Genomic DNA, 22,884 nt, shown 5'->3' with positions numbered 1-22,884 from the left:
TTTTGTGACTGACCATACAATGAGCAGGACCAGTTTCAAAAATTTTCTAGGGCTTGAAAATGGAATAGATCATAAATAGTTTTTAATTAATACACATTTAGCAAGCATGTAAAAAGAACATAACATGAGCTGGTGTCATATTTATTGTTGTCATTGCTGTCTATCACGATTGTCGTAATGACTACTAGTATCTACTTCCTGTGATGGATTCGTGGCTGTGGTGCTCTGACTCTGAGCTTGAGGTCATGGGTTTGATTTCATTTCTGGCCACAGTGGCCACGTTTCAATGTGAGCAAAGTGCAGTTACACTCAAGCATGCTACCTTGGTTTTGGTGCATGATAAAGAACTCCGGGAAGTCAAAGTGATTCAAGAAACGTCCATTGCAGCATCTCTCCTAGCCCCAACGCTATGAATCAATCGATCAATTACTCAATTAATTACTTATAGTACGTTCTACTCTGAAAACTTGCTACATTTATGTGCAGGTTTGGTGGCATGTTAACTTTTTGAAGTTTGTTTGCATGGAGGGGATATGTCATCGGAGTTGACGTTTGCTTGTTGTTGCCTCCATCTATGCAGACTGTCGAGTAGCGGGGACGTCTGCCTCATGCAGATTGGAGCAGCATCCCTCAGCCCCCAAGTGGACAACCCTCTGTGCCGTCGCCCCTTGCGGGAGGACCTGTACTGTTGGGCACAGGAACAGGGCATGCTGAACGCCGTTGGCTCGGACTTGGAAGACCGGCAGTACCACATGCGTCTGTCGTCCTTCTTCCTGTGCACACGTGAGCACAATGCCGCCTGACGGCTGTCATTGAAAGTGTTTCATTATCTGAAAATATACCCCATGTGCGTAAGTGAAGTGTCTCTCTGTTTGCATTTGGTGGGATAAATATAGATTCCTGATTTGCTTGTCCATTTAAGAATTTGAATCGTTGAATATTCGAGTGAATACATTTGGTGTGCTTCAGAAGCATAATTACGTTTAACCCATCAGCCTAGCTAGAAGCTATGTCGACCTTCAACAGGGCGGCTAGGTGGACTAGTTGGCGTTGCATACTCACGAGGAAAGGTGTGTGTTTGCCTTTCTTCATCCTGCATCTTTCTCTTCGCACTCCAAGTTTTATATGAATCAGCCTTTCATGTTCGTTTGAGCGTTGAGTAAGGTTGTCAAGAATGTGCCTTGTAAAAAAATAGTCTCTTTCAAAACCAATTCATTGTGCATGTAAAAAGTTCAGTTTTGTGCATTTATTGCTCCTTCGATATCGATCTATAACATCGAGCTGAAGAACAGATTAAGAGTCTTGAATATATATATATGCGGGTTTGCTAGACCGTGGCCTCCGCAATTAGCTCCGGCATTGTGCCGTCACCTTGCTGGAGCCAATCTCGGAGGCCACGGCTAGACATGTGGTCGCTTTGAACCGAGATATCGCTGAAAGTTTTAATGAAAGGCGTACTGTAAAGGCGTTAGCGTTAGTTTTAGCCACCCCACCGCTAACCAAGTTGCACCGTTGGCCTTTGTCGCATTTTAGATATTCGTCATGCCGAATTATTCGAAAATTCAAATCCTAACTCTTCGAAAGTCGAATCGAATTATTCGATTAGGTATTATTCAATTCGAAGTCAGAACTCGAATATTCGCACACCCCTAATTCGCTTTCCTCTTGCCTTCAGTGAACTGGAGTGACCTAGCAAGCCAGGATGGTAGAGGCGAGGGCACTGCCCTGGGACCTGGTGGTAGCCAGCCCGTGACCACATTGATGGGTGAGAACCCGGCCTTTGAATGGAACCGCCAACCCCCGGGGGCCCACGTGCTCGGCAGGGCATCCAAGGCGCCTGTGCCCTTGCACTTCGTCACTTCTTGCTGTGACCTGCACGTCACCCTGGCTCCCGCCATGATCTTTGTGGAGAACATGGCCGACGGAACTTCTCAGGTCTAGTTTCGTCATTCGTTACGTCGAGCAGTATGGCAGTGGCAGTGGAGAAACCATTATTACCGTATTTCCTCGCTCGTAATCCACACAAAAAATACAAGAGATACGGAGCAAAAGTCGGAGTGTGTGAATTTTGGTGTGCAAGGTGGCTTCGTGGCAATGCTTCACGGCAAACAAATGAGGTGGCATCACAGCTGTACGCGGGGATCCTTTTCAAAATTTTTCCACGAGTTGTTTTTGGGGGTGTGGGTTATATGCAAGGGTGGGTTATTCACGAGAAAATACGGTATTTCCTTGAACCTGGCAGAGAGACATTAGTATATGGCTTTGGGTTCAAGACAGTAACATGTGGATATTGTACTATAAATAGTGTGAGTGATACCAGGTTCAATTCACTCTCATTGTCAAAAGCCCTATCGACGTGTTGCTGTCACGTGCAATTGCGGTGGTTTAAACGAGTTCCAGCCGTGATTGTTTGAAAATTGCCCGATTTTTAGGGCCTCAATCTGTGCAACAAGACGTCGGGCCATGCATCGCAGTGATTTTAGTAAAGCTAAGTGTTGTGACTTAAGAGTTCTACACGTTGAAAAACTAATAATTTCATTTGGCTGCTCTGTTTTGTTGTTCACCAGCTCTTTTTTCACATGCATGGCTCTTTTTAATATGAGCTATGCTTGAAGTTCGAAATACAAGCAGCAGGGCTTGTTTTTTGTGCAGCCCAGTGAAAAGGCAAAGTGCATGAAGATGTATGGCCATATGAGATGTGCTATGGGTGATATTCGTGATGTGCCACAGTTGGTAATACAGTGAAACCTCATAAATACGTACCTGTTGGGAACGTGGCATATCTACGCACTAAACGGTAGTACGCATTAACCAACAAGTACTAATTTACATATCCTGACGTGCGTCATCGCCGCCAACAAAGAAAGACAGTGCCACAGCAGATATTGCCCGAAGTACCCACCATAAAGCCTTTTCTTTCTTTTTTGTCAAAGTGCAGAAAAGATTTTGGCAATCTCGCACGACCGTCCAATATCGCATGGTGGCGACGTCAAGTAGCATTACGAAACTATTACAGGGTCCGGGATACGCAGCAACTGACATAGCGACAGAACGAACAGTATCGGCTTTTGTGATATATGTGTATGCGTCTGTACCCACTAAGCAAAAAGTGACAAACTTTCATTGAAATGCGGTATGGCCGTGTGGAGCGATTGTCTCCTGGCTAGTTACATGCAACTTGTTGCCTACTGTTCTTACACCGTCACTGTCGGGTGCTTGCTGTATCATACGCGCGCATTTGCCGTGGGAGTATTCTTCGTACCATGCAAAGATGCAGCGAGTAGCTTGTTGGGCTAAGCTGCGATGACCAGCTTCCTGTAAGCGATGCGCTCTCCACAATACTCAAGCGGTCTTGGCAGCGGGCGGAGGCGCATTTGGGTTGTCGCTGAATAAAAGCATGCAGTATGGTTACAATGGCGCTACGCTTGCTGTTTCGTATGTGTACGTTTAGCATGATAACGTTAATGCAGCAAGGTTTCTTGGCGCCCACGACCTGCAACGCTCAACTCCACAGCAGTGAGCTGCTTTCGTTTCTACAAAGCGGTGCACGCTTGTACGTGGTCCCACACAACAAGACGGCAGTGATCGGTGGCCTAGCGCTTTCAAGTTGTCACCTATTAAAAGTGCACTGTAGGCTACACCACACGTGTGCCCGAGCAGATTACTGAATATACGTATTCTGAAAAGGTTGTCAGCGATAAGTCACACCGGCGCATTCGTGGCTGCCACCTTGCCTTCGTTCTTCCCAATGCTTACCCACAAAGGTATCACCGCAGTCGCGCGGAAGTCGGAATCATTGATCGACAGATCTCCGCACTGCTCGTCAAGATGGAAAACCTCTGGCGGCACATTGTGGCATCAGGAAGTTCAGTGGCGCAGTTAACTTTGATGGCACAAAAAGTTATCACAGTATGCCGGATACACACTAACCGGGAGGCATAGGATGAACCACTTTGGCTTAAGCGGTCAGCGAATGCATTAGGCTCTATTAGACTCAGTCGGGGATTCGTCACAACTACGTTTTAACCGTTAGTACGTTTAAAGCTGGTACGTATTAGCAAGGTTTGCCTGTACATCTTAGCATCCTTTTTTTTTTTCTGCTAGGCTTAGCGTAGTGTCCTCTGACAGTTGTTGGCTGCCAAGATGAGAAGTATCAAACGGCCTCTGTTGACCATGCCCAAGTTAGGGGCAGTTGCGTAGCATAGTGCCATGACTTATAGATTAACGTGTTGCATGAAGTGCTTGTACTTAAGCCAGATCAAGAATCAGCGCTATTCTAAAATGCAAGGTGAGTAGTATTTTATATTCTTACTAAACTGTGCAGGAGGTTCTGGTCTGTGGGCACTCTGTGGAAGCAAGCATACCACGCGACCTGCACTGCCACTTGAGCCTGGACCAAGTGGCCCTGGTGCACAGGATCTTCTCCCAGTACCTAGGTATTGTTGGCAAACTGGCCACAGCCACGACGCCCACGGGAAAGCACATCTTCCCCGCACTGCGTCACGCGCCCGAGTGTCGCGATAGCGGCCTTGGAAGTGAGCTGTCCGAGGCCCTAGAGTCTGTGCAGGCTTCCAGCGCACCAGCAGTGGGACTGAGCTTCGTGCCCTTTGACCTCTTACTGACTGCGTCGACTATCTCTCTGACGCTTGGACAAGTGGAAGCTGACAGGCGAAAGCAGTCGCACTCACCACCAAGTTGCAGTGACGATGAAGACATTGGGTGAGCCTTGCATTTGATTCAGTATTGTTGTTTTGATTCTGTTTAGTGTTGTTATTGGTGTTTCTTTCTCAATTTGGCCACAGTTTTGGGCCATTGATTTCATATACATGTTGTTCTTTGTCTATAGTCGAAGTTTACTGTAGTGAACAGGGCAGTCAAAATGAAGTTACAACTAGCAAACTCTTCGAACTGGAAACGCCACAAAATACAAGGACGATAAAGAGATGCAAAAAACCACACACAGGGAGCGCTGCACATGTGATTTCTTGTGTGCCTCTTCTCTGTTCTCGTATTATGTGCTGTCTCCAATTTGAGTATGAATGACCATCTAAACAACGCTTTGAACTTGTTACACCAAACCCTTGCTGAAATTGTATGATTCATATGCTTTTAAGACTATAACAGACCTGCACGAGTGCGTTATGCAGATACTGAACCGGCGGTGCCAGAACACTTGCACGTTTAACGCAGATATGATGCTTCCGAGGACTCGGACAGTCGTACTGGCGATGAGGTCGGTACGAGTTCCCACCAGACCAGCCGAGGCAATGGCAAAGTGGTTCCACTGGCCCGCCTGGTTGTGCTGCAGCCTCATGCTTTTCTGACGTGCTCCTCTGCGGAACAGAAAGCTGAAATGTCGTGCTTCGACATTCAGGTCGGCGGTGTGCCAACTGGATTCCGTGCAGCAGGTAATTTCGTTGTTCTTACCGCAGAAGCTGCTACACTTTTTTTTTTTAATTTTCTTCGTGCAGTTTGTCCTGCAGCACAGATGTGTGTTTAAACAAAAGTGCATAGGTCACCCTCCTGCAGATATTTCAGTAATGGCTTAGCAAGCTTATTGCAACATTAGCAAACACTTGTAGCTGGAAACTCTGATGAAGCTGCTCAAATTGTACAGCTTTAGAACTGTCACTCGGACTGTTTCATAGTGAACCGGCTTTTAATTTGCAACATCTTACGCTGAACAATCTCTTCATTTATTTGAAGTACAGCTTATAGAACTGATGATGTGTGAAATCATGTATTGCTTGTATTCATTTCTTGCTTCCGTTATCGGATGGACTATGTTTTGACCCCAGTGGCAAGGGCTCCACATTGGAGGCTGTGCAAGGATTTCAGCAGTACAAGCATGCCATTCTTTTAGTTCTGTAGCAAATAGGTCGAGATATTCAACATTCTTTACAGTTAAAAATTTTCTTGTTAATTGCGTCTTTAACTTGTGAAGGCAAGATTATGCAAACTTACTGACACACCCCCATTTCTCTCTTTCACATAGCGCAAACTGTATTTTGGTCATAAATGAAGGTGGTGCACACAGCCATTCTAATTTTAGTGGCATTGCCTGCTGTGTACTTAACGAATGGCAGGTTTAAGCACATGTTGGAAGAATCCTGGAGAACTAAGTGAATCAGGGGCCTTTCTCATGGCACCTCTCACAATCACTGCATGTTTTTGTTTTGGCATGGAAAAAATCATGAACGTAAATGGTTTGCGCAGGTCGCTGCCTGTCGGAGCTGGCAAGTCCAGGCACTTTTGTGGAACCCTGGCTCGAGACAAGACCTGGGGAACCCCATCCCAAGACTGGGATTCCACCGTCCCTTTTTACGCTCTCGCTACATGGTTTCCTGATGTCCCAGGGTAAGTCACACTATGCCTTTTGTCAACCTTAGCTTACAGCACTTATGTGGGCTTCACATCAGTATGGGCACAGAAGGTGTGATTAGCTGACTAATCAATACACGGATATCTTTTTTGTTCCATGGTTTGTAGTGGGGGATGCCGGTTATACGCAGGGGTGGGGTATACATGAGAAAATACGATATTCAGACTACCCTCGGAACGTGCCGAGCGCGCAGTACTGCGAACTATCATGGCCATAAGCGAATGACAGGAAAGCCGTGACGCTTTGTGCCACTTTATGGCTTTATTGCCTTTAATCTTCGGCTGTATTAGCTGCGTATCTTCAGAGCGTATTCGCTATCGATAATCACGACGATAGCTACCGCGGTTTCCTGCGCAGCGGTTGCGGCAAACAGTAGTTCCGTTTTCAATCTGTGCGCGCTGGCCATGCGCATGCCTTCAGAACTGCGTTGTTGCTATCTGTGATCGCGTCTACCACAGTTTCGTACACAGCGTTGTGGCAAGCAGCATTGCTTTGAGTCGGTGCGCTTTGGATGCGCACGTATCACCAATGATCGTGTAGACACGACCGCATTTGTGTTCGCAGCAGCTGCGGCTGAATGTAGTTACGTTTAGACTTAGTGAGCACTGGCCACGCGTGTGCTTTCATAACGCCGTTGGTTGTCATTCACGATCGCAGGGATAGTGACGACAAGCGGTAGTTTTGTTTTGAGTGCTACGTCAAAAACATGGCGGGAGTTCTTGAAGAATGATTCTATCGCAGCCTGCACTAGCATCAAACCAACCTCAAGCATCATGGTGGATGAGCGATCTGTCGCCGAGCATCTCAATGGCGAAAAATTTACCAGGATGTGCTATGTCGTGGCAGAAAGCATGTCTCCGATGAAGACACGTACTATGTTGTGATGTGGCTGCACGGCTCTGGAAGTCACGAGCCAATTGGAAGTTGTCGAGTTGCTAGCGGAATTTCGCAGCAATCCTGGGCAAGCTCCCTTTCTCCTTATGTGGTAGTGCTCGCGAAAACGTCGTTGAAGCGGAAGTATCCAGGAAAAGTTTTCGTTGTGACGAGACATTTTTTGCATTGTTTTCTATGGGTGGCTGACGGGGAATCGAAAATTATTCGTTGTGGCGGAAATTTCGTTGTAGCGAACTTCGTTATATGTAGCGGGATTCGACTTTACGATGACATGAAACACGTGAACATTGAATTTTGCAGCTTATCGAAGGCAGAAAGAAAGGCACTTTTAACATTCACCTGCTGTTCTGTCTTCTTTAGATGAGATATGTGAGTGTACGTGATAATTGCAACATTGTTCTTTATTTTATTGTTTTGAGGCATCTGTTTCCTTTAACTTGTGCTTCAGACAGCGCATAGCGACGCTAACCAGGACATGCGTAGGATGTCCCACAGTTCTGAAATGTAGAGTCTGTTCGTTGAAGCTGACAGCCACCAGCTCTGGACAAGACTTGCATAAAGCATTTGACAGGCGTAACCTATCTATTTCCCTCAACTAGTTTGCAATGTACTTAATTATACAGGAGTAGTGGTTTAATGGCTTGTGGCTCATACTTCTAACAAATATATTCATTGTGAAATCAATGCCTAACGCCAAGAAAATGTACGCTGTCATCAGCGCTGATCTGTTTCATGTCATCCTCTTGCTCTTGTCTTGTGCACTTTAAGCTTCAATCGTGTGTAGAGCGTGCTTTCATTATCATTTTAAACGAACACTGAGAACCATTGCATTACCGGAATCTGCAAGTGTCAATTAGTGTGTGTTGTAAAACATTTACCTACCCACTTTTCTCGTGCTTCCCGCAGTGACCTTATGCGTCAAGGTTGGCCGGCCTGTGAGAGTGAACCTGAGTGCATCCAAGCTGGACCAAGCTCTGCAGTTTGCAGAGCTTGCCTCGCATCAGTGGTCTCACATTCAGGGCTGCTCTGGCACACTCCATCAGGACAAGTCTGTGGGCACAGAGTCCAAAGGTACACGGACTGAAGTGCTGGAGGCTCCGGCTACACCTTCCAGTGAATGGAGGTCAGTTGTGCTGATGTCGCTGTACTTTGTGCTGTTCTCAAAGGACGTGCTTGAAAAGCGTATGGATCATCCCAAAATGTCGTGTATTTTCTGACTAGGAAATACTCGTCATTTCCACACACTATTTCCCATCGGAGCGTGTTACCTGCCAGTGTTTCAAGCCGTTCTTCCGTCAGTGTATTCGTTATGGTATTCGTTATGGTATTCACAATGGAATTTCAATGGTGAAAAAGACTGTTGATGTTATTGTACTTAACACCTTAACAACTATAGTGCACAGAAAGGACAGGAACACAGAGATGCAATGTGGACACAGCGCTACTGTACTGTATGGTATTGTATCGCATCTGTGCCATTTGAAGCTGTATGTAAATCAACTGCTGTTTAGAGCATGTCATGTTTATTTCGTGTATATCCTTATTCATGTATGGCTGCGCCCAATATGAGTTGCAGCATGCTGCCCATGGTCAAAGTGGTGTCAACACTGCACGATGGCGCCGACACAGAAAACAATCAGTGACGTCAACACTGTTTCAACCACTGGTATTTCCAAAACCAATTTCACGTTTGCTGGTGCTACAGTGTAGGCTTGGGGTCCCTTCAACCATGGCCACCGTATTGCAACTCATATTGAGCACCACTGTACTGTGCATGTACCTTTTCTTCTTTTTTTTCTGATCTGTATTCCGTATTGTATCCATTCCTGCAATTCCTGGAGAGGACTTGCAGTATTGTACAATGAAATAAATATAAATGTTCTTCACTTTGTACAGGTTTAAAAGATAACATTTTAGTCCCATATAAAAAACCCATGTAGGAGAAGCATGTGCAGCTTTCTGAATTCTGTTCCGTGGACGGTACCGTGGCTGTTTCTCCACCTTTTCTTCAACCTGTCGTGACAGATGTGTAGCTTTCTGCTGATTAGTATGAGGTCACAGGTTCGTATCCCAGTTACACTGCAGCAGCATCCTAACGCAAGGCAGAATGAAATAATGCTGCTGTATTTTAGACTTAAATGCACATTGAGGTTGATGTGGTTGAAGTCCAAATCTCCCCTATTACACCGCTTCTCATAGCTGGTTCGTTCATCAAACCCCAAAATTTGATTTGACCCTAGTTTTCCTTGGTTACATTTACCATTGGCTCCTTTAAAGAGAGCACACACGTAATGCTTAACTTAGGTTCATGAAATATAAATACATAGCTTATGAATTGCGGTCCATAAATGATTTTGCTAATCTTTTTTTTTTGGCTCAGCTTAATTATGAAAATTTATTATTCAGGCTGTCAACAAAACTGGAGATGGACCAGCTTGTCTTGTCCCTGGATGTCCCTGCACAACACCACCAAAGTTTTAAAATGGTTCTGGCCTTGGAAGGCCACACCTCCAACTTGGAAATCCTGTGCTCATCCAAAGGTCTGTCCTCCTCTTTACTCACTGCACGAAACTTAAAATGTCTAGCACTGACAATGTGCCATTGTTGATTGGCGCTTCTGAAATGCCAAAGAGTTGCAATCAATCAGTTTTATTGTTTTGATACGTATAACGACAAGCTATGCTTATGCAAGCAGGACCACTAAACCCTTTCGTGAGTTGTGGCAGGGGTCCATTTTTTTCACAAAAGCAGCTGCCATTGAACCACAAGGCAAAGAAATATGGAGGTTACAATAGCTCGGTTACAAATGCATGCAAAACATTTCTTTCCAATATTCTGGTTACTCTTGGAAGTTATGTAGATGAACACAAACCTGTTGCTGCATCTAAAAAGCATGCATATGTAAGTAAGTTAAACGAATAGTTAACAGACTACAGCAATTCTTTCATCTCTCAACTCGACCATTAGGCTCTTGCAGCAGACACTGCCTTATTGTAGCATGTGACTATTTGCTTCCATAATAAGGACTTTAATATGCTAATTTATTTATGGTACAAGCCAAGGAAAGGAGGCAAAAGGCAGTGAACCATGCGACTAATGCCTACCCTTCTTCAAGGAAATATAAATGAAAGACATGGCAAACCAGTATTGTGCAGTAACGACTCCCGCTGCGATTTCAAAATTGTGGCTTAGTACTGTTGTATCGTGACAAAGAAAGACGGGAACCAGGCGAACTTGATAGCAGGGGGCTTACTGCTTTATTAGACGCATCAGGGGCGTCTCAGTACAAGGAACGAAACATAAGACATAAGACTCATAATACAGATAGCTGCCGGCTTTTTATAGCCTTCACAAGGGCGTTACATCATAGACACGTGGACAGGCACGCAAGCAGTCAGCATAGTGGCCGCACCGATCTTATCACCGATAGCCTCCAATTTGCGCGCAGCCGAAAGGCGTCATGCGTGCCATTATTCATATGTAACATCCCTTCCCTCTTAGGCGAAAAGTCACATTACATAAACAACACTTTTTTGGGCACTAGTACAGTTTAAGTACAAACAACACCGTATGCAATCACTCATTGCCTTTGCATAATTTCATTCGTACATAAACCGGTCCGGTGGCCGTCGAGTACGAGTGCTGCGCCGCGGCAACACTGGGGAGGAAGTAGGAGGACTAGCAGTTCCCACACGTGTGTTAGGGTTGTTGCTGTCGGGAAACGATGCCCAGTCAGGTTGCACATCGTGATCACTGGTACACTCAGGCACTCTGTTTGCTGCCCTCAAATGATCTGCATGCACGAACCTTATGCGCTGTCGCACACGGACCAAAAATGTAACATTAGACACAACTTTTATCACTTTGCCACGAAACCATTTAATAGTTTCTCCTCTGACCGATCTGACCATGACTGCATCCCCCACAGCAAAAAGTCTAGTCGCACCGCGACGTTTGTTAGCAATGCTCTCAGTCATTTTCATTTTGTTTTTCATTGCTTCAGTCATATCTGGTTTCAACAAAGATAGACGCGTTCGCAATTTCCTTCCAAGGAACAGTTCGCTAGGTGTCTTATTAGTGAACGAATGAGGAGTCGTTCTGTAAGAAAAAAGAAAATTATCTACTTTGTGCTGCAAGCTTCTGCTGCAGTCGGTCTTTTGATCCACAAGTAGTGATTTTAAAAGAGCCTTTTTCACTGTCTGTACGGCCCGCTCGGCTGCTCCATTTGACTGAGGGTGGTAAGGTGGAGTGAAAGTGTGCTTTACTCCATTTTTGCGAAGGAATTCTTGAAACACGGAGCCTGCAAACTGGGGACCATTGTCCGTCACCACTTCAACTGGCAGCCCATAAGACGCGAACACGGAACGGACAACTTCAACTGTTTTCTGCGCAGTTGTACTGGACATTAGTTTGACTTCCACCCACTTAGAATGCGAGTCAACCATGACCAGAAAGGATTTGCCATCTTTTTCCGCGAAGTCCATGTGTACGCGCTCCCAGTTGTTGGAACACCACATCCATTGCTGCAATGGTGCGGCTGGAACTGAAGCTCGGACACTGTCACAAATTTCGCTTTTTTTTACACACTCCTCAAGGTCTTTGTCAATATTAGGCCACCACACAATTCCGCGAGCAAGCATCTTCATTTTGGTAATTCCGGGATGCTCTTCATGCAACAAGTCTAAGACGCTCTGTCGCAATGAACTGGGGATCACTACACGGTTATTCCAAAGAAGACAGTCCATATCTAATGAAAGTTCGTACCTTCTGATAAAATATGGCTCTAGAGTTTTGTCGACTGCTTTCGGCCACCCGTGCCATGTCATTTCACGCACCATTCTCAGCTCTCTGTCTTTATCGGTTTCTTTCGCTACTTCTTTAGCCGTCAGCGGTAACTCTGGAATGGGCGAAAAATAGTTCACGGCTTCCTCAGTAGGCACCCGCGGCAACGGTAACCTAGACAGCCCGTCTGCATTTCCAATCGAGCCACCCTTCCGGTACTCAATCGTATACTGATAACTGGCAAGCAGATTAGACCAGCGGTGGATCCTTGCTGCTGCAACGGAACTCGCATGTTTCTTTGGGTCGAAAATGTAGGTGAGCGGCTGATGATCCGTCACGATAGTAAACTGTCTGCCATACAGATATTTATGAAACTTCTGAATGCCAAACACGATTGCAAGCGCTTCTCTTTCAATGTGGGCGTAGTTCCTTTCAGCTGCATTTAGCGTTCGAGAAGCGTATGCCACCGGTCTGTCTTCCCCATTGACCACATGAGAGATAACGGCAGCTACGCCATGCGCTGACGCGTCACATGTTAGCTTCAGCGGTTTTGCTGCATCGTACAGCTCGAGAACCGCGTCACTACAGAGAAGTTTCTTGCAACATTGAAAACTTTCTTTGCATTCCTGGGACCAATTCCACTGATTTTTTTTCCTGAGCAGTTTGTGCATTGGCTCTAGTGTTTCGGCCAGACACGGCAAGAACTTAGCGTAAAAGTTCAAAAGTCCTAAGAAAGCGCGTAGCTCGCCTACGTTCTTAGGTTCGGGCGCTTTCAATACGGCTTCAACCTTTTCTTTTGTCGGCTTAAGTCCTGCACTACTAATCTCATGCCCGAGATACTTAACGCTGCTCTGAAAAAATTTGCATTTTTCGGCATTTGCGCGAATGCCATGCTTCTTAAGCTGCTCTAGAACACGCTCAGTGTTTTCTGCGCATTCTTCTCGAGTTTTGCCTGCAATCAGAACGTCGTCCAGATAGCACGCGGTCCCCGGAATTCCTTTTAGGATTTGGTCCATGACCGACTGAAACAACGCAGGGGCGCTTGCCACGCCGTACGGAAGACGTCTGAATCGAAACAAGCCGAGGTGCGTGTTCACTGTAAGAATTTCTTGCGACCTTTCATCTAGCTCGAGTTGCAGGTATGCTTTTGATAAATCCAATACAGTGAAAACTGTACCTCCTGCTACCGTCGCAAAAATATCTTCAGGCAAGGGAAGCGGATAGTGATCTATCTTAAGGTGCGGGTTTACCGTCACACGATAGTCACCGCAAAGTCTCACACTTTTGTCGCCTTTCAACACCGTTACGAGGGGCGTTGCCCAGTCACTGTGTTGGACTCGGTAGATAATGTCAGCCTGTTCCAAATTTCTGAGCTCCGTTTCCACGCTGTCATGAAGTGCATAAGGCACTGGCCTCGCTTTGCAAAAAATTGGCTGGGCAGTGTCCTTCAGCACCAAGCTTCCTTTGAAACCTTGTATCACGCCGAAGCCTTTCTCAAACACTTCAATGTACTTTCGCTTCAAAGAATTTTCAGTTGTCACTGTATTTGCCGACAATACCTGTTGCCAGTTCAACCTAACTTGAGACAACCAATCCCGGCCCATCAAATTTGGCATGGCACTCCCCTTTACGTTTTGCGCAATGATCAACGGCAAAGTGTGGTCCTTCCCTTCGTAGGTTACCCGGACTTCAACTCGCCCGGTTACTGGAATCGAACTTCCATTGTAGGCTGTTAACCTTACGTTAGTCTTTCCACAGTGCTTGTGTGGAAACAATTTCCGGAACTCACTTTCGCTCATTATCGAGACTGCGGCTCCCGTGTCGACCTGCATCTCGACCTGTTTGCCGTCAATCAGTACGCTTACATTGTACGCCCCCGCCTTAGGCGTCATTTCCACTCTAAACAACAGAGTTTCCTCACTGGTAGCATCTACATTTGTTACTGATCTAATTTTAGTTCTGCACATTTTTGCCAAGTGTCCCGTTTTCGAGCATTTAAAGCACTTGCTATACAAATGCGGACACTTCTTCGCGACATGTGAGCTACCACATCTAGTACAGGCAACATTGGTCCTTTGAGGCGGAAAGTTCTTTTTACCTTGTGCAGAAGACTGCCGTTGCCAGTTGACGTCGTCTTCAGTGGCACAGGCGCTGTTGGTCGCGTCGCTGCTACGGACTTCCTTGTTCTGTCCTTGCGCTGCTTCCATTCCCAGCGCTGCACTGTAGGCCTTTTCGAAGGTGAGGTCCTTGTCTTCCGTCGCGAGGAGCTTGCACCGGATGGCGTCGTTGTGTAATCCCACAATGAGGCGGTCCCGAATTGCCTCTTCAAGAAACGTGCCGAAGTTGCACGTGGCTGCCATCTTCTTGAGTTCCACGACGAAGTCACTGATGCCTTCACCTAGGCGTTGGTCTCTCCGGTAGAACTTGTACCGTTCCACTACCACAGAACGCTTGGGCGTGTAGTGGTTTCGCAGGGTCTCCACAACATCTTCGTAGCTGGCTTCTACGGGAGTCTTCGGAAAAAGCAGATTTTGAAGCGTGATAAACGCGGCCTCTCCGATAAGTGTCAAGAACACCTGCTGCTTCGTTTCCTTGTCTATCTTGTTAGCAGTTGCGAATGCCTCGAAGCGTTGCACGTATACTTCAAAGTCACCCTTCTCCGGTGAAAACTCCGGCAGGTGAACCAGAATCCCGCCGCTGTTCGCCATGGTAGTGGGCGTTAAATCTGTAGTCCGATGTCCAACATCTTCGTCGCCATTGTTGTATTGTGACAAAGAAAGACGGGAACCAGGCGAACTTGATAGCAGGGGGCTTACTGCTTTATTAGACGCATCAGGGGCGTCTCAGTACAAGGAACGAAACATAAGACATAAGACTCATAATACAGATAGCTGCCGGCTTTTTATAGCCTTCACAAGGGCGTTACATCATAGACACGTGGACAGGCACGCAAGCAGTCAGCATAGTGGCCGCACCGATCTTATCACCGATAGCCTCCAATTTGCGCGCAGCCGAAAGGCGTCATGCGTGCCATTATTCATATGTAACAAGTACAAGGTATAGACCTATACAAAATGGGGCCTAGTATACACTGGAAAATCATTCATGATAGTTTCTGCGGCGAGCATCGGCATGCTTCGTCTCTCGTAACCGAGAGAATTAACGCAGCAAAAGATAAAAGTGAATTGTGAGCAAGGAGAGAATGGTGAGAATGTGAGGACGAAAGCAGAGCGCTGCACGAGACTATGAGGTGGCTCCAGAGCATTTGCAGTCGGCACCGCCAAAGCCTATTGCTGCCACTGCCAACGAACTCGGGAAATGAAAACATCGGTAAAACTTCACTGAAATCTCTCATTGAGGAGTACTTATCGTAATTGTCGGTAATATTTTTTCTTTGCCCTGAGTATTGTGGGATTGTTGGTTGGCTCTGTTTTGTTTACGAATTCCGAATGCCGCACGTGGCTTTGCCCTCTTGCAGGTGTTCCATCGACCATTGAAAGCAGGACCACGCTGTCGTCACTCCAGCTCTACACCCTCGTCGGTCAGCAGTGCATGACTTTGGCAGGACCATCAACCTTTGTTGTGTGGACCGACAGCTTCTGGGAGCAGCTCTCTGGTCTTCCGACGGCACACAGTGTCCTGAGGGTTCATTGCGACATGCTTCCGCTGAACGTTGGGCCCACGCAGTTGCTGCATTGCATGACGGCAGCTCACCACACGACAAACCTCGTTGCTGTAAGTCTTTGAATGCGACACAACACATTCTGTAAATTTTGTTTGTTTTTATGTGCATGTGCATGTGCACGTTGGCATGTGTACACCCTTGCAATAATATTGCGTGAGCGTTGACCCCTGGACATGGTAGCACCTAATATAGGTGAGAAGTAACGAGATTTCCTACATGACGCGCAAGCGCAGAGGACACATTCTTGTGCTAGTGCCATCTGCTGTGTCGTTTGCTTTAAAATGCATAGACACTATCAGCGTTATCTGTGTGATCATGTGTTCGGAAAGCCTGTGTGACCCTGATCATGATATTGCCACGTACGTTTCTTATCATTACTTTTGCTGTATTCGGTCTTTCGCCCACAAAGGCTGTCAGCAACGCTCAGCGCAAACTGCGCCTCATTGTTCGAGAAGCTTCGCGGTTATTGTACACTCTAACCTCGTTATAACGAACACTGATATAACGAATTATCGGTTATAACGAAGTAAATGAAGAATAGTCCTGTCATAGCTACAGTGTTAAAAATAAACGTTTATAACGAATTTTCGGATATAACGAAGTTATTTTCGTGGCAGATGCGACTTTGTTATAATGAGGTTTGAGTGTAGATCATTTTGTTAAGATTGCGCACAAGACGCGAACACTCGAGCTTATTCTAGAGATTGCGCAACAACCACCGATATCGCTAGAAAGTTCGATAGCGTCTGTATAAAAGCCGACGCGCTTGACCGCTTGTCAGTTGATCGACGGTCGACGCTCTGTCCGCCGCTATCAGTGTATTGCTGTAGCTTTCAGTTTCTCGGCCACAAGTTCGGCCTAATAAAGAGTTTCATCTCGACTTGCTGACTGCTGCCTTCGTCGACATCACGACCCCGTGACAATATTGCTGATCTCGTTGCTTCTTGCCAATATTAGAATCTGCCATATCCTGGGGTCGACGTTCGCGTGACATTATTAAAAAATTGCAAGGGTGTACATGCAACTTATGATAAGCCATTAAAGATTCCAAGCACTAAGTGAAGGCGTGGGCTGTCTGCAATTGTATGCTATCCTACTTGTGCAGGTCTTGTGCCCCTATTATTTTTCTTCTTTTTTCTCCTTTTAATAATGTTACGACTGGCAGGGCAAGTTTTAGTATGTAGGGACAGGTTAAATAATGTGGAAATACAGCTTATATTATTTACAGAAATGTGGCATTTACAGTTCTAGTGTTGAAAATTTCTTGGAACACAGGGTGTCGCTGGAGCCAATGTTTCGACAAGTCCACTGGTCGAAACGTTGGCTCCAGGGATACCCCGTGTTCCAGGAATTTTCCATCGCTTCAGAATTTCATCTTCCCCTGAACTTCTACCTTATGCACAGTTCTAGCCACTTAAGGGTTAGGCATATCGTATACCCTCGACTAAGGGCCGTGCTCGTGTAAGGGCCACTCCCCCAACTTGGCAGTCCCAATTTTAAACAAACAAAAAGAAAGATCTTGCCAGCCAACGGCAGCGTTGTCGCGTCTCGCATATGGCGCATTTCACGGGAGCTACCAGACGGCAATAGCTGTCCTGCGGCTTTGTCACGCAGTGCTGTCTGTGAGCTTCGGGCTCGCAGCACTATCTGGGAGATCTTACCGCTTTTCTTGCCGGCGCCATTGATCCTTTGTGCCGCCGTTCATTTTGACGACTGCCTATAGTATAACCGCTTGCGAGATGCCAGATATCCCATCGTTGGGCATATATGGCATAATTAAATAGGTTTTTGCATACGTGGATCGAAAATTTAACAAAAATTTCACACTTCGGTGGAAGGGCCGCACCCCATCAAGATCGCGGAAAAAAAAAAGCGGCCCTCACACGAGTGTATATGGTACATCTATCGCACATTGATAAAAAAAAAATGATAATTTAATGTTGTCACGTATCTTCGAGAATCAGCATAATTTTCTCATTTCTATGGTTGCAGTTGAATGCTGTGTACGATTACAATTCGGCACTATTGGAACTTTATCAATGCTTTACATAATATTGCGTGACACTGATGTGCCGTATTTCTGACACACATTTTATGAGATCATTGGATGTTTTTGCACCCATAGCCATCATTATATCGGTAGGAGCAAAGCTGATTATTTAACATTTTGCCATTGCTATATAAAGCCGGCCGACCGTGAGCACTTTTGATTTTAACTGGAATTTGGTTGTAAAACAAACAGAAAACTTTGCAAAAGTATTCACCAGCATTAGAAATTAGTAATACTGTTTTGCACTTATGTAGCTTATTACTTATATTGCAACGATGTCAGCATTGCCTGTCGTCAAAAGCATTTCTGATTATATAAACTTTTGTGATTTTGTAAGAGCTGTGGCGCTGCGTAACATATTTTTTACCTTATTCTCAGTCTGTCACAGAATGCCTCGAGAAAATAGCGCCCCATGGCAAAGTGAAAACTCCACACAAGGCGGCTGCTGCCACTGCCAAAGGTCCCCAGGGAAAATCTTGGTGTGATGACCTCCGCAATGGCAGCTTCCAGTACATCCAAGATGATGGCAAGTCTTCAATTTTAGCGATGAGTAGAGTTGAAGCACGACAGGAGGATGGGGGTATCGCTTTTTTTTTTCATTATGTGCATTTTGTGAGCTCTCTTGTTTATAAGTTCATTATTTCTTTTTACTCATTCTTGTATTCTTATGTACTTTACTTCACACTGCCTACTCGTGTACGAAATATATCTTAATTTTTTCTCTAATTGTATTTTTTTTTATAATGCATCGAACTGCCTCTTTAGTTCTTACTCTAGTATGTAATCATGTTGCCTCTAGAATGATTGTTGTGTAATCTTTTAATGTGTTCATGAGGTCATGTGTATGCATTATGCCATTTTATTCTGTATGATCTTACGTATTCATTGTGTATGATCATTTGTTATTGTGATGCCCCCCATACCCAATGCGTCTTACGAGGCCTGTAAGGACACAACCCTTGGAGGGTTTTCGCTGTACATGTCTGACATTGCCTGTACATTTAAAACATGTGCCTTTTTCAATCATTTCTCTTGCTTGGAATGTGCTGGCATGCTTCGGCAATTCGTGGAATTTTTTTCACACGCCGATGTCTCTCTGGCGGTTTTTTTCTTTTTGCTTTCCAAAGCGGCGTGACTGCTTTCATTTGCGCATCAGAACGCGTGCATGTGGTGCGGCTGGTTTCGGTTTCGTCCTTCAGGTGGTTATCGCTTCTCGCACCCGCAAAGCTGATTGCTGTCTGGTTTATAATTTCTCAAAGGGTTAGCGCTTGTGACTCGTTTATTGCTACCCAGGCCGCGGTGACATCTATTTCCGTGTGGCACTAAATTACACAAACGACGCCGCCATGGTTGCGTTTCCTGTTTCGGGGAGCACAAACATGTTTAACCGGAAAAGTACTCTGGTGCACTTATTTTTGTATGTCTGTGAGCTTTGATTAATGCAATGCGTAATTTTTATTTATAAAAAATTGTGTAAGTTTATTTTTAAGATTTTGCTTGATGTTACTGCGATTAAACCATGTGTATGTAACAGCAAAATGATTTTTTTTTTCACTTTATGGTTACACAAAAAATTTTAGGCAATTTTTTTCTTAAATAGAATCATCCGAAGAATTTATTTCAGCAATAAAAGAATGACACATTTTTGGACTGCATTTTGCAAAAAAATTCTACCCTCAAAGGGTTAAAAAAAGGAGACAGACATTGAGAAGCACTGATTATTACCAACTAAATTTCATTGAGTGAAACAGTGAGACTTAATGTACGAGGATTGCACTTTGCATCATTGTGGATGTTGCCGTGTTGTTTTGCTCAACAGAATATAGTTGAATGCTCGCATTTGTATATTAGTATCTTTCAAGGTTCTCCTCTTTGTGCTTTCGTGCTTCAACTCTGCCTAATATAAAATTCCATCCAGCTCAGTCCAGGGCCTTGCTTAAATCAAGCGATGCTTCATGTTCCATTTGCTCACTGGCTGTTGCATTCTAGGCACACCCAACCCAAACGAGATTGTCTTCCGGCGGCCACTGAAGAACGGGGATGCTGGCGTGATGACTTGGCGCTACCCCGAGCCACGAGTTTTGACTCGGGTTGACGTCTATCCCGTGCCTTTCTCGTCGACTGTGACAATGGGCACTTGCCCTCCTCCTGTAAAGTATAGCATGAATTACTGCACATGAAAAGCTTGTTACGAGGACAACTGATGTGCTTACACTGTAAGGATGTTGCACTGTGCATCTGTATTAACTCCCAAAAGGTGTGAGCTCAGGGGAAACATTAAAAAAAAACTCACAAGGTTCCTTATGCATTTGCCAAAAGGCTGGTTCACACCGGCGACTAGCTCCGGTCGCGCGACCGTTTGCGACTGGTGGTCAAAAAGCGACTCAAAGCGACCGATGTTCACACCTGCGTGCGACCTATATGCGTCGCCACTAGGGGTGTGCGAATATTCGAAATTTCGAATATTTTTCGAATAGTGTTTGCTATTCGATTCGATTCGCACTGAAATTTTACTATTCGAACTATTCGAACTTCCCAAAGACAAATGCAGTCAACGTCCGGTTGAAAGTGACCCCTTCAGAGTTTCTATATGCTTCACCTCATTACACTCGTATTGCGGCAAAGCTGCCTTTCAAGCTCCGTTACGGTCGAACTTAGCCAAGAGACAAAGTCCGGTTGGAAGTGGTCCCTAGATTTTCAATATGCTTCACCTCATCACACCCCCGTATTGCGGCAAAGCTGCCTTTCAAGGTCCGTTACGGTCGAACTTAGCCAAGAGAGAGTCAACGTCCGTTTGGAAGTGGTCCCAAGATATTCAATATGCTTCACCTCATCACACCCCCGTATTGCTGCAAAGCTGCCTTTCAAGCTCCGCTACGGTTGCAAAATGTATTAACTCAAGCAAACGCTGGTTCCAATATGGAGATGAAAGATGTGGCAGAGTTGGGGGCTCAATTAATGCTGTTTTGGACCTGAAATTTGGGCAGGAAGTCCGAAAAATTGGAAGCCGAAGCTTTTTAGCATCTAAAATTTCAGATGTTCTTATATATCGATGTCTACGAGGCAGATTTGGAGCTCGGGACATGAAGGGAGCACACCCTTGTCTGCCACATCAGTTGGCCTTCCACAGCAGTTGAAAGAGGAGGAGAGGCTGAGGAAATGGCATCTCTGCCTATCACGTGTAAAGTGTTGTCGGCAACACTTTGGTTGCACCAAATCATGCACATAAATAGAATTCGGCCTCTACATTGCCTCATTCTTGATAAGAACGACAACTATGAAATATGACCCCACCAGCACTTCATCAACCTAACGAAAAGAAACACTTTCATGTTGCTATCTCACAAGAACATACTTAGGGATTCTCTGCAACTTTTTCTGTAATTTCACTTCGAATTATTCGAAAAATGTTTGATAAATATTCGAAAATTATTCGAAATTATTCGATTCAATTCGCACTCAATCTTTATTATTCGAATTCGCTTCGCACCCAAAATTTTGCTATTCGCACAGCTCTAGTCGCCACATAGAATTCACGTCTGCTCGTATACAGCTCGCATTGCCGTTGCCCCGTAAAATAGGCTGACGTCCTCTTCCTGCCCATCTGATTCGTTCAGAGGTTTGCGACTGAAAAATCGAGCAGCGAGCGACTGAGCCAAAGCAAGTCGCTTTGCTACCAAAGCGGCCATTTGCGACCGTTTGCGAACAGTCGCTTTGCAACTAAATTAGTCGCACGACCGTTGCTAGTCACCGGTGTGAACGAGCCTTAAGATGACATGAAGGTAAAAGCCATCTCCTTCCTTTTCTTCTCAGCCGATGCATTGACCTTCCCTTCCTCCAAAAGCTTCCTGCGCCTTACGTGGTGTTGCACTGCATCCAAAATTGGAGGCATTGCAAGGTTTCTGCATGTCACCTGGTTTTGCACTGCCTCCGTGACCAGTTCACCTTTGACCAAGCGACGATGATGTGACGTCATGTTATGTGACGTCATAGTGGCGTCATGGTGACATCACAAATTTTGGCGATCTGTGACGTCATGTTATGTTGTGGCATCACCACGTAATGGTGTTTTTTTTTTGCATCACTCGTGTTGACGCTGAAGGTCAATTTTTGCGTTTGATGAGGCATCTAAGGTTTCCGCCTTAATAAATGTGTGCTATCCTCCCAGTGTCGTCTGTGGGGTTTTCACGAATTTTAATTTTCACTGTTCGGCAAGTATGCAGCCGTTTGACAGCGTAAAAAATAAAAGGCATGTCTGATTATTACGTTGCCTTATGGTGTTTGTTATTTTGACCTCTTTTTCCGAAACCTTTGTACAGGCATTGCAGTGCAACCTCCAGTACTGGGACCCCTGCCAAGAGATCTTTGTAACGTGCCAACAGTTTGAGTTGTCGGAGAGTGAGCCGTGCTTCCTGGAGCTGCCAGCGCTGGCGTTCCTTGGTGATCAGCCCCCGCCCGTGGCAGTTGCAGACACTTGGAGGGTCGTCATCCTTCCTCCCGAGCAGCCAGCTACGAGGTCTGGTGTTGAATATTATTGCGCCAGCTTGTAAAATCACCAAAGCTGAGCTTAAGCAGTCTTTAAGAAGAAGGTCTAGAAGTGCAGTGCTTTCATGGCTTCTATTCTAACGCGAAATAGTTGAGCTCTACAAGACCTGAGCAATACAGTAACAACGCCCGCAGCTGGGAACACTCCCCACCTCCTCATTCTGCTTCAATATACTTTCAACAACAGCATGGCAAGCTTCTAAACTTAAACAGGATGACAATGAATCGGTTGTATAGCATCAGGCCACAATATTCTCAGAGGGCACTTGCAGTAATCTCTTTTCAAAAAGACCATCACCTGATTTCGGCATTGCAAACAGACAAACATGGTTCAAACAGGCAACCATGTTAGCTCAAACCAATTCATGGTGCAAGTGCAGCTAAAACTTGGACAATATTTCATGCACCTTTTCACTTTAATGAGCCCAACTTCTGTATGGAAATTCAAGGTTTCATTCATGAATACCATTATGTAAAATGCACTGCATGTGGTGTCACTGATTATGATATGTGACTTGGGTCAATCATCCAGTGCAAAATGCACCA

General features: G+C 45.4%; 1 protein-coding gene across 1 annotated transcript in view; it reads left to right on the top strand.

The window, feature by feature from the left end:
- Positions 1–22,884, top strand: part of LOC119374925 (intermembrane lipid transfer protein VPS13B) — a 50,226-nt gene that overhangs the window by 20,567 nt on the left and 6,775 nt on the right. The window contains exons 15-25 of the mRNA XM_049420481.1: positions 581–783; positions 1,676–1,935; positions 4,325–4,719; positions 5,191–5,408; positions 6,217–6,357; positions 8,183–8,399; positions 9,683–9,816; positions 15,537–15,793; positions 18,172–18,319; positions 19,783–19,943; positions 22,113–22,309. Of these exons, the coding sequence (XP_049276438.1) occupies positions 581–783; positions 1,676–1,935; positions 4,325–4,719; positions 5,191–5,408; positions 6,217–6,357; positions 8,183–8,399; positions 9,683–9,816; positions 15,537–15,793; positions 18,172–18,319; positions 19,783–19,943; positions 22,113–22,309 (2,331 nt within the window). The remainder of the gene's footprint in view (positions 1–580; positions 784–1,675; positions 1,936–4,324; positions 4,720–5,190; positions 5,409–6,216; positions 6,358–8,182; positions 8,400–9,682; positions 9,817–15,536; positions 15,794–18,171; positions 18,320–19,782; positions 19,944–22,112; positions 22,310–22,884) is intronic.

The sequence above is a fragment of the Rhipicephalus sanguineus genome, chromosome 11, assembly GCF_013339695.2.
Source record: "Rhipicephalus sanguineus isolate Rsan-2018 chromosome 11, BIME_Rsan_1.4, whole genome shotgun sequence".
Classification (NCBI taxonomy): domain Eukaryota; kingdom Metazoa; phylum Arthropoda; class Arachnida; order Ixodida; family Ixodidae; genus Rhipicephalus; species Rhipicephalus sanguineus.
Note: the sequence above shows the minus strand (reverse complement) of the source record. Positions and strands in the feature narration are given on the sequence as shown.